General features: G+C 35.4%; 1 protein-coding gene across 1 annotated transcript in view; it reads left to right on the top strand.

The window, feature by feature from the left end:
* Positions 1-449: 449 nt before the first annotated feature.
* The window catches only part of LOC140337724 (mucin-5B-like), a 64547-nt gene continuing 51942 nt past the window's right edge, over positions 450-13054 (top strand). The window contains exons 1-6 of the mRNA XM_072421524.1: positions 450-540; positions 2640-2895; positions 5724-5835; positions 6792-6882; positions 9650-9762; positions 12033-12255. Coding sequence (XP_072277625.1) covers positions 450-540; positions 2640-2895; positions 5724-5835; positions 6792-6882; positions 9650-9762; positions 12033-12255 — 886 coding nt within the window. The remainder of the gene's footprint in view (positions 541-2639; positions 2896-5723; positions 5836-6791; positions 6883-9649; positions 9763-12032; positions 12256-13054) is intronic.

Below are 13054 nucleotides of genomic sequence, written 5' to 3'. Positions count from 1 at the left end.
CCATCTTAATGAGAAAAAGTGAAATGGAAAAGCTCCACTAATTAATTGTTGGTGATGCCTTTTTATTACAGTTACAGTTTCTTAAGAACATGTAAACATGTCTGCAGCCTGTCCCTTTCTGCAATAAACACCTGCCTGATCATCCATTTTTAAAGCGGAGCTATAGTTCCTACTACTACCACTTTACTATCAGAGAAACCCTTGTGTCAACAGGTAGCCATCACCAAGTGGATGGAATACATGCCTGAACTTCAGTATTTTAAAAGTTGCAGATAATCTTTATCTTAGCCTAACACATGAGTACTCTGACACCACCATTTTAACTGACACAGTGCTTTTCCTAGCCCATATTTTTACCTTTTTTCTTGCGTTATCCAATTAATTTATTATGTACAGAGAGTATAAACATGTATTTAAAAAAGTCATCAAGTAGGTTTAAAATAATGAGAATGGTGCACTTTCTCTTCACAGCTCTTGGAGAACACTGTTACCAGAATGGCTTTGATGGCGGAAACTTTAGAATGGATGAAACGCCTGAAGGTACTGTGCAGTTTTTAATTTCACATGAATGTGAGACAGAGATTAGAGGGAACCTTGCTGTAATATACACACATATAAAAATATATATTTATAAATATATATATATATATATATATATACAGGTAGTCCCCGGGTAAAGGACATCTTACATACGGACGACTCCTATATATGAATGGGACTTCATATATAAGAGAGAGGCTTGATAGGGGGAAGGGGGCCGCTTGCATGACTTGCAGAAGAAATCTTCTGCTGAGGTTGTGGGTGATTTTATGAGCTGAGCTGATCTGTAACATCTTGTAACTCTTTAATGAGCAAGACAAACTCTGCAGCTGTTTCCTTTTGGATATCAAAGCACAAGTTGCTCCAGAAGTTAATAAATGTCTGGGCCACATACATTTTTTTTTTGCTTTGTGATTTACTCACAAACCTACAGTCCCTATCTTGTATGTAACCCGGGGACTACCTGTGTGTGTATATTGTTGGAACTTTCTGCTCTGACCGAGAGAGAAAATCTAACCACATACTGGTGCTATGCCTTCAACAGGTTTCCTTTACCTACACCATTCATAGCATCTGCTACACATGAAAGTCACTCTAGTAAGAATTTACACTGGGCTGAGGACCCCGCCATTGCCTTTTTGTCACAATGCAAAGGCAATCAGTAAGCATAATCAATAGATTTTTTTTGAATGGGCTGAATTGAACAATATCATTGCAAGATAGGGATGATTACCTGTGGTTGGTCTGGGTAAGGGCAATAATGCAAACCTGTGCTTTGCATTGAAATTAGTTATAATCCAGATTCTTTGTAATATTCTTTCCTGATTTTTTTTAAAGTGAAGAAATAAAATACACATAATAACTATGAATAGTAATAATCTCAATGACAGAACCACTTTAAAGACAAAAAAAAAAAAATTGGCATTGATTTAGCTGCACAAGATACAGTACATAAATACATAGAAACAGTTCAGACATATGTATTTAGTACTAGTACACACTTCAGTGCATTTGTGGATGTGTAAGGGAAGCAGGAACAATCTTTGTTTTTTTTTTGTTTTTTTTGTAGTGAATCAGGAAACAGTTAAAAAGATGTGCTGGCCAATGCTACCTTGCAAAGCAACAGTCTCCTTTGATCTGTCTGTTACTGCCCCTAAATCATATGCAGACCAGTTGTTTTGACTTAACATGCTTAACATGCTCTTACATGCTCCTTCCAGGTCTTTGCCCCTAAATATACGCGCATGCGTATAAAAATAAGTGCATGCCCAGGCCATTTTTTCACCTTGTATAGAGAAGACACAGTAGAAAAGTAGAAGTTGGGTACAAACTGCATTAAAGATACATGGAGGGTTTAACCCTTCCCCACTTTAAAACTTTTTTTTTTCACAAACACTTTAAAACCCATCTCTGGACAAAAACACATTCTAGCTTTCACGTCTTCCCACCTTCACTCAACGATTCTCAAGCCTTAAAAATAAACTTTTAAACCATTTCTTACTTACCTATGCATTGAGTCTACTTCCCTCATACACTGTTTGCTAGTTGGGGTCAAATGATGCAGTGCTGCAGTCTGTGCCAATACATACCCGTCCTTTTTTCGTGCTATTATCATGTTGGTGCCTCTAAACAGCCAGCTAAAGGCTGATATTTAGAAAAGTATTTATACATAAAAAAAACATTTTAAATTCTATGCTAACCTGCATACAGATTTCTTTTTAATATATTGGGGTTCAACCCACCATATACTCATCCAGTTTGTCTGTTTACATAGATTTTAATAACAGGCAGATGAAGCAGAGCTCTTCTGGTTTATAAAACAGTGGGTAGCTCCCCCTTTGGCCATTGACTTTTAGGGAATATGTTTGTAGAGCTCAATGAAAGGAGGGACATTTCTGATCAATATATGAATCAAACATTGATAGGAATGTCCTAGTTTTTTATTAGATTTTACTAGGTTTTAGTTTTTTTTTTGTCAAATTTACTTTCTAAACAAATTAATACATTGTATCACATTTTACTGGTTTTAGGCCCACGCATTTGGAGCTTAATTAAACACTACAATCTGTCTCTAATTAACACATATGCTTTTTTTGCAGTGACAAGCAATAATGAAAATGTCTGCAGCACTTGGGGAAACGGACATTATAAAATGTTCAATGGACATAGTTTTTCCAGTACTGGAAACTGTACATATGTTTTTGCTCGACATTGCAGTTTATTTGATGAAGACTTTAGTATTGTCACCCGCCGTTCAATGGTAGGGAATGAATCTCATGTTGTCCATATTGCCATGCAGTTGTTTTTCCAGTATGTTGAGGCAAACCAAACGGGTGTATATGTCCATAATAACAAGTAAGTATTTCAAAGTCTAAGCATGCAAATGATATTAACTTTATAATATAAGCCTTTACTGTGTTTTTCTGAATTACTGGTGTTTGTATTTATTATCTTAAAAGTGCAGGTAAACTCAAGCAATGAATTTCCCTTAATAGCAATTTTTAAGTCTGGTAAATACTTAAAATTGTTTTCTCTTTTCTGTGAATGTGAAAAAAAAATACTTGCTGCCTTGTCCGAAATACATAATTATCCTTTGTGTTGTGTTATCCATTAAAAAGCTAATTAGCCCTCCCAATTTTTGTCTTCAACTACATTTTTACACCTTATTTGTATCTCAGTGCTCCTGCTTCTCTACATGCACTCCACTGATGACTGCATGATATTACTATTATTATTAAATAGGTTTCCTAATGGTGACAGGATACAAGCACAATGGCAAAAAGATTATTACATACTGTGATGTTTACAATACTCAGTGTTAAAATCTAAAATTCTAAAAAATAAAGGAAACTATTTGAGTGGACATCCGTCTTGTTAAGGACATTGGCAAAATTGGCACTGACGTTGGCAAAATATTAATTCCTTTGTTGTTGGTCACAAGGTGTTGATGGGATTTTTAGCACCCATTATTACACACATTTGTTTTGTGGAAGGTTAACTTAAAAATAATGCATCTAATAATTATAGATTGCATATATGTATTGTTAATGTAAATGTATGTATGTATAGATATTTTTTTTTGCTCCAAAATGTAGTGATACTGGTTACAAGTATTGATTCCATTCTGGTATACAATATATGTTAGATACGAAAGCAAACAAATAGTATATCATATTTATACTTCAATATTTGTATTGAAAATAGTGGAAACAAAAGGTAAAAAAAGCATAATTGTATAAAACTATTACATAAATTTCAAATCCAAACACAGGTAAATAAACACAAGAAACAAAGGGAAGGACACAGAGAAGGTTATAGTACTTGCCAATGTATAGCGTTTATAGGAGAAGCAATAGTCCAACTAGAGATTACAGATAGGTTTGAAAGCTTTAGAAGTATCCTTGAGAAGACAGGTAAGTGTGTCATTGAACGTTATCCAGGAGAGTTTTGCTGTCAAACCCAAGAAAGGTATTTTGGACAACTTCCGGACTCAAGTGAAAGCTTTTTTGCCAATAGAATGTAACAAAACAGATTTTTTGGGATGTTTCAGGCAGAGAAATATCAATCCTTCTTAGTACTGCAAATTTGGGGCTCAGGGTCAAAGAAATATGAGTAACATTTGAGTTTAAATGGAACACCTCTGACCAAGATCCCTGAGCAAGAGGGCATGACCACATAATGTATTCCTGTAATGTATTTCCAATACATCCACATCCTATAAAACATAGTGGAGAAGATTCTGGAAGGTATTATGCCATTGTAGCCAGAACTAAATACCACTTTAACATTATCTTAAAACTCATTTAAAACAGGACCACAATAACAGATATTTTAGATATATATTAGGCATGTCGTACCACTCCTCCAACCCCCGAGATTGCCCCATATCAAATTCCCAATACCTGATATAGGTAAGTTTGGAGGATGTGGACAAAACAGCCAAGTATAAAACAATATAAAGCAGTCTGTCTTGATTTGCAGGAATTCTCAAAAGGCATCATAGTATAAGGAGGGGAACCTTGAGAAGTTTTTCAACAGACATAGGAAAGTAGCTGACAGTAATAGATGTATAAAACAAGGTACAATGATTCTTGGATTGAATTAGATGATCCATACTATGCGAAGGAAGCCCTTATTTACCTACATTGAAATTGAAAAATGTCTAGATCTAGGAGAAATTCCAGGTTGCCCCAAAATGGTGTCAAGGGAGAATGAGTTGAACAGATATTAGGGTTCTTCCCTAATCCTTTTACTGTCCTAGACCAACAAGGCATATCGTTTTGGCGCCATGATGGCAATGGTGGGGCATGCCAGGATTTTGCGGTCCACCCACTAAGGCCTATTATAAAAAAACATACTCTGGGTAAGTTGGGCTACCTGTACTGCCCAATGGTTGTATTGGAATAATCGGACACCCATTCCCCCTTAGATTAAGGGGTGAACAAAAATGCACTTTGTATCCTGCACTTATGACCCCAAAAAACCCGATAACCTCAGATTTCATGTCATATACATCAATATATCATCTACAAAAGAGGCGCATTTGTTTTCAGTCATACCACATTGGATAGCTTGGATATCGGGGCTGGTGTGCATAGCTCCAAAAATTATATCATATTTAAAGTGTATGCATAGCTAAGTTTACAGTTTCGTATAAAGTAGAAAAAATTCTGCTGAAGTAAGAGAAGTAATTCAGCGTCTATATTCACCATGACCAATGTCACTGAGAAAAAAAGGATGGAAATCCAAAGGCTTACAGCTATTACCATCAAAGTAAAAAGGAGAAAATATTTCAATAGGACAGTTCCTCTCTTCACTGTAGATATTTCCAATAACTTCCATTTTTATCTGTGAGACAGAAACGTGAACTACCCTATACAAAACATTAAAGAACTGTTTGCACTTGAAATATGCACTTTTCCACTTTTAGAATTTCTCTATCTCCCTTGCTTTGCATGTCACAGTTTTGTACATTCACATTTTTTATGTTCTAATATTGTTGCCACCACGTTGCCTCATTGTAATCAATGCCCCTTACCTATGTAAAATACTGTAAAAATTGTGCTGCCAAGGTAAGTGCTGCACGGGCTTTCTCCAAAAAAATCTGTGTAAACTAGACATAAGGGAAAAAATATATTTTTGAAATATTTAATTAATTTGACTTCTTTACCCATTTCCAACAGAACCGATATTCCATATAGAAGTTCAAACCTAATTATTGACTATAAGGGTGATGACTTACTGTTTTTGATCAGTGGATTACAGATAAAATGGAACACAGCTGACCGTGTAGAGGTAACTAACAAGCAGTATTTACTGTAAAATGTGCTTAGGAATTTCTTTGGGGTTGGGGTAGCAGAGTTGGCTTAGAGACTAACACTTTTAACTTGGCAGCACTGGGTCCTAGATTTAACCCTTGGCTAGGATACTACTTGAAAGGAGTATAGATGTGTGATAACAGCAACAAAGTATGTATGTTCATGAAGAAAGATGTTCAGCAACCATACAACTAGCACTTTGTGAAGGAATGGTCAGCAATGGAAGCCGTTATATTTCCCTAATGACAGACTTTGCTTAAGAGGAGTTCAGGTTAGAACGAACTTTATCACAGAACCAACCAAGAGGTTACACTGGAGGTAACACTAAAAGGGCTGTAGAGATATATAATTATCTGTGGGACAACAAAAAAACTTGGTTTTATGAATGTGTAGGATAAAAGGAAAGCCAATTCTGAATTAAAAGTTTACAAAAAGCATTTTGTAGACAAAGCATATATGTGGAAAAGCAAACAGCTAAAGACAGAGATGAAATACAGTTATAAAAGGAGTTTTAACTGCCAAAGTTAATTAGCATTGCAATGTTGGGCAGGGCAGGGGACCTGATTTTTCTGTGCTGCAGTTTAGTAATACTTGCAGATCTAACCCACACCCCCAGAATGTGACTGGAAAATAATGAAGAAGCAGTGGATTAATGATCTTATCTCTCCGTTACTTTGTTTTCTTCTTTCTCCTAATCCTGCAGCACCAGTAATTGGCTCATGGTGCATTTTTCCTTCTGCAGTCAAAATTCTGTTGTACAGGAACTGCAAGAGGTTGATACCATGTTAACTTCAGCATATATACTGCTTGTGTTTAAAAAAATATCTAATTAGCGTATATTTGAATATGTAATTTTTTTTACATTTCTATTGAATTTTACATTTCTATTTCAATTTACATTTCTATTTATTTTTGTCTCCCTTTCTAATCTAGGTAAAGATACCTAACAAATATAAAAATCAAACATGTGGCCTTTGTGGTAGTTCCAATGCTAACTCATATTTCAGTGAAGGTATCATTGAGGGTAAGTACTTCATATCTTGAGTAGACAGGGTTAGGTAGACTGTAACAACAACCTATTTAACAAACATTTATAAGGCTAGACTGCGAATTCCTAGTACAGTCCACCCATGACATAATTACAAAATCAAATCTTTGCAAATTGCAGCTTACTACTGTTTTGGATGAGGTGGTTGTATTATTTTCTTTTTTTTAAGTTTTTGCTTTATTCTCAACTGTTTTTTTTTAGAAAAATACTTCCGGTCCTAGGATGACAACATTTAGTTAATGTACCTAATCTATGGATGGGCAGTGCTGTCATCTTAGGCTGATCTATTGATGTGGACACCAAATACCTCCTACGCCCCTTATTTATGTTACATTGGGGGTGTTTGGAGTTTACAGGGGAAGTGTGGAATGTACTTTGTCTGGGGTGCTTTGATATTAATGAAAGACAAAGGGATCCTAGTTCATTTCATGCACAGCAAAACAAAATATATGCAAAGTTGTGCAACAAGTTTTCTTTAAAAATAGATATTTTCTGATAAGAAAAGCTTGTTCCCAAGGAAAAGGGTCCTTGCACTGTAGAACCAGTGGTCTCTCTGCAAAGGTACTCCACACCACTGCTGAGTCAGAACTAGGGATTTTTAATTAACAAAGAGTGTGAACTTTACTGATTTCAGATCTAAAGGTCTTACCTACACGAAGTGTGTCATACCACTGCAGAGGTACCAATGATATTATCTACAGAATGATGATAGGGCCCAGACTTTACTACTTAGGCTATTTCCTAAAGAACGCCAACCTTTTGCACACCTTTTGTTTTGATGCACTGGTAGTAGATTTAACCCAAGAATCAACTTGGTTTATGTAAGGACTCGATTTTTTTACAAATAGGAAAAAGAAAGGGGAAGGGAATACTTCCTGTTGTTTAACAATTCCTAGTTCCTATTAGGTACAACCCCTGAATAGTTCTGACTAGGTAACACCCCTGACAAACAGCAGCTAAATGGGATGCTGTATTTAATGCACCTTACAATCAAAGCCCTTCTAAGGTATGCTTACAGGAGTTCTCATTGCTGCCCAACCCATAGCTGCTGATGTGAATGAGCCATTCCAGTCCTTTGAAATGGTGTCTAGATTGGTTTGTTCTTCAGACAAGTGTAGAAATATACCCATTGGTTCTTATAGAAATCTGATATCCTTGTAATATCTTGTGTATTGACTTGAAACAATGAACTGAAAAACAATGTTATCATCTTTTCTCTTTTTCAAATCTAAAAGAGTTGAAGAGTTGTTAATAGTATAACATCTGCTCTACCACCAGTTTTAAGCTGGTCTACCACCAGGACAGAAAATGTTAATGGCAAGATCAGCTAGTGAAAATAAAGGGAAAACACCTTAAAAATAAAACAAATGAAGCCACCACAATTTAGGACTGGTATAATACAATACATTGTAGACGTTAGATGCTGGCTGATTTTCCTTTTTATTACAAATCTAAATATGAATGCTTCCATTAGTTTGGTGACATGTCTGCCTTATGGAGGCTAGAGAGGAGAACTCCACAAACTTCCCCATTGTTGACCTATCCTTGAGAGGGAAGGGGACATTAGGGGTCTACTTACTCTTCCCCTAGATAGAGTTTCAGCATGCCTGCCATAATCAGGGTAAATTTACAGAAAAGCATTTAATCCTTTATCAGGTTAACATATTCACAGAGGGAAAATAACATAAACCTTCCCGAAGATCTGCATAGCAATGGGGAGTTATTATAAAACTTAATTGCAGGTAAATATTAAAGACCTGTGATTTATGGCTGGTGAGTGTATAGGGACATCAACAAAAAGTAGTAATTATTAACTGACATGTCTTCCCTATAAAAAAGCCTTTTCTATATTGGACTCCTTTTTTACTTTTATAAGTGCCCTAAGGGTCACTCATGGTTCCTCAAAACTAAACAGTCTGTGGCTCTGTGTCAGGCCAAAAACATGGCCATATAGTACAGATGAAGAAAAGGTGATCATACTGGAAAACTAATTTATTGTTTTAAACTGTATTGTTTTTCTATAATGCATTTTATGCTACTAAAATTACAAATATTTGGATGCTAATGAACTATGAATTATAGAATTTGCCACAGGAAGAACTATTGGAATTGTATAAAAAGACATATAAAAATGATGTTTCATTGATACTTTATGATAAAGTGGTTTGGTCCAACCCTCCACTTGAAGTTGACTCTCTTGCTTGCTAGCCCAGAATTAGCTCTGGAACCTGGCCAGCTAGATGCAAGTGGATGCTGGGTGTAGTTGTAGTTTGACCCTCCAATTGCACTTGGTTCCTTTTCTGTCTGGACCCTAATGGTGTAAAGGACCATTATTGGGGGAGAGGGCCTCTTCCTCACAACATGACCCCAGTGTTGTTGAGATCTGCAGGCAGGGAGCAGGCATCAGATATCCACCCCTTTACCCCAAGGAATGAGTACAGAGGTATATAGTACCCCTTGCCTATTTCCAGAAAGGGTTAAAGTGGCCCTAAAAGTGTGTTGTGAGTAATATTTATTTATTTATTTATTGTGCTGTGTATACTTGCCCATCATGGCAAAAAAATTAATCCACACCAATCACTTTATTTCCACTTCAAGCCAAATTCACCTGAAAGGTTACAAATATGGATATATTTACAGTTTTGAAAGTAGGCATGGTATAGTGGATAGGGATGTTCTGTTCCTGCAATACAGAGCGGAAAATTTGCAATATTCATAAACCTTTAATAATTTTTGCAAACAGGAGATCTACAAAGTGTATTTGATCATCTGGATGCAAACAATGCAGGACCTCCAGGAGAAGTCTGTGACCACAATGTGGATGGTGATAAACCTCCACCACCCTGTACTACCACTGTGAGTTACTTGTATGTGTAAATCATGTCCATGGACAATATATACTAATGTTTACTCTTACTGTATTCATAACAATTAGGTTTTTAACATAGATTTTACTTGCAAGTTTAAAAGGCAACTAAATACATTTAAGTGAATAAATAAAGAGTTTTTTTTTATCTTTTTTCCACAAATATTTGCTTATATTTTGATCATTCCCTCTCTAATGGTTATGATATTATTGGGGATATGATATCTTGTCATCTGTAACACACCAGGGATTCTACATTGTACTACATGTTCAATTAGTATAGATGCTCTTATGTTTACCTGTCTGTGAATATAGAATAAACAGGTGAATATGTTGTTTACCAGGAATATGTCATTAAAATGGCACATATAACGATCAGCTGAAATGCTGTAATTTATATTTAGGATATTCAGGATACTTTAGCAGGATCACTTCTGAAATACAGTAATTTACTACTGATCAAAAAGAAATCAAATGTCCATAGTATCATCCATATATCAATCAGTAGCTTTTTCCAGTAGTTAAAGGCGTAATAATAAACATTTTTTGCGTTATCATCAGGAATGATAAGAAGATAAGTATTGCATTCAATCAAAACGTATGTAAGTAATATTATAAAAGATCATTCAAAACAAGACTCACAGGAAAGTAATGCACCCCTTCAGAAACTTCACTGTTCACAGAAAAGTGTTGGTTGTATTGTAAGGTATCTCAGATTAGTTTATATACAAATATATATGGTAAACCTGGCAAAAAGGTCTATTTTGAATAGAAAAAGTTTCATTAAAACTCTTTTTAAACCAAATATAATGCAAGGACAAAAATAGGCTGACATTTTTCATTATATAGACTAAAATAGATAGAAAACAGTAGTAAATACATTGTTACACCAACCCATAATGCTATTTATTCTTTCTAAATCAATATACACATTTTTACCATGTATAATGAGGTACTTAACCAGTATACTTAACTAGTAATACTTAACTAGTATGAAAACTCACATTGGCAGACATAAAACAGTGTAAATATAATATTGAAGTCCTATACAGGATCTACACAATCTAGTTATCCTTGAGTGCACTGGTACAAAATAGGTATTTTGTTGATTGTAGATTAGAGAAAACAAAGCAACAATAAAGGTAACAGGTTATACTAGAAAGCTATGTTTGATCAAAAAAATAAGCAAACAGAAACTGGAGACAAACATAAATAAAAGAACAAAAAAGTACAAACAGAATGTAGGAAATTAGTGCTTACAGTTGTATGAGATAGGAGAAGCAGGTTATTAAGGATCACAATATATTTTCGTCAATCATGTGTAAATGGTAAAGAACAAAATCCTTGTAGTGTCTAGGTGTTTTAAAGACTCATTCAAACCAACAACCACGAGGAAAGAAAGCTTTATATTAGGCACACAAGGGTAGAATCCAACCTACAAGTCTTTGGGCACTGGTTGGACCCACATTACACAGAGTTTAAGTTACATCTGTGCTCAGACCACAGGCATTAAACATTTTATAGTCCATATTCTTAAAAAGCAGTAGAAGAACTTTTAACAAGCCATCCCTAACCTATCTAGCCTGATTTTAAGGTGAAGTAATTAATTCTAAAGATAACTAAAATTCAGTTTCTATCAGCCTAGAAATACAAGTCTTTTATGACATTGGCTCAGAAAAGTAACCAGAAGAAGAAGAAAAAGAAATAATGACTCTGAACTTTGAAGATTTATTTCTCTTTAATACCTATTCAACAAAGACAAATGGGAGCTTGTTTTAAAGTGCTTGGAATTTTAGTTCACAACATGCTTTTTTTGTTCAGAATATGTAAATACTTAATTGTGCATAGTTTGGGCACTAGTTAATTTCATATCTACCGAAGCATTATCTGGACTGCAAATACCCCCAAAGCTCCACAATTATACAGTACATTTTGTCTGTTTCAGTGGCAGATAGGTTTCCACAATGTCTATAAGAGAACTCATAAAATGTTTCAGGTCGTGATAGTGTAATGATGACACATTTCATTATTTATATTTATTTCACCACTAGCTCAACAGCAGGAGTATTATCATCTCATTTCCAAAGACCCCACCTTGTAGGAGGCATTAGAAAGTCCACCAAGAATCCTACATGAATGACAATCTAATTGGATCTCAATTGCTCTTAATATTTGAACCCTGGCCAGAATTGTATTTTTATCTATAAGAACCCCTTCAGAAAGTCTAACTGTATTTCATGTATTTACTTTTGTGTTACAGACTGAAACATGCAAAAAGGTACTAAACAGCCCCGCACTGGCTAGCTGCGTTGAAATGTTTGATATGAAACCCTATCTGGAGATCTGTGAGCGGGACAGTTGTGCTTGTGCTAAAAGTGACAGTCATAAAATGTTCTGTATATGTGCTACATTGAGTGAATATTCCAAGCAGTGTGCAATAGCCCATGGAATTCCAAAAAACTGGAGAAATCCAAAAGTATGTGGTGAGTATGCAAGACAATTATGAGGAATTACTATGTAAACTGAATTACTATCTAAATCTGGTATTAAAATATATTTTAAATGCACCAATTGAACAAAAAATTACCATTTAAAATGATATTGATCCCTAAAATAAACAAAACATAACATTTTTCAGGAAAAATTTCTTTTAGGACAAAAAGTTCCAGTTACTGACACTACTGCCTTGGATGGGGTGACCCTAAACTGTGGTACAACTATGCTTTTTTTACAACAGTTTTGGGCGACTTCTACATTTTTCCTTATGTTTGTCTGCATTAGAAAACCTTGCAGTTAGGATCCCCTTTCAGAAGCAGTGCAATGGTTGATGCATTTAGGAAATGTGCGTTTAAACCATTCCAGACCACGTTCTTTACACTACCATTCTCAGACATGGTGCACCAATTTTTTAGCTAGCCATGGGGAGAGAATTCTGCGTCTCTTCTAGTAAGGAATTGATGATATCACACTAGTATGTAGAAATTGAGAAGCAGCTTTAATGAGACAGCGGAACTTTACTACTCAACTTACAAAGGTAACCTAGTCCGCTAATTTGTTACTAAGAGAGAGGAAGACTTCATTCCCCATTCCTGTGCCTCCTGCTAGTTCTTGCAGATTCAGGAAGATTATCCCCATTCTGTGTATATACCCAACCAAAACAGCATCTTTCTGTGTGTAGCAGACTCCAAGAAAATAGTCACTGCCTTGTGTCCATCCTACAAGTTTGGCACTTGAGAACAGTCACTTGAAAAAACCCCAAAGGGTCTAGACTGAAAAGTGCCT

Source organism: Pyxicephalus adspersus, chromosome 9 (genome assembly GCF_032062135.1).
Source record: "Pyxicephalus adspersus chromosome 9, UCB_Pads_2.0, whole genome shotgun sequence".
Taxonomy (NCBI): Eukaryota; Metazoa; Chordata; class Amphibia; order Anura; family Pyxicephalidae; genus Pyxicephalus; species Pyxicephalus adspersus.
The sequence above is the reverse complement of the archived record's forward strand: the minus strand, read 5'-3'. Positions and strand labels throughout refer to the sequence as shown.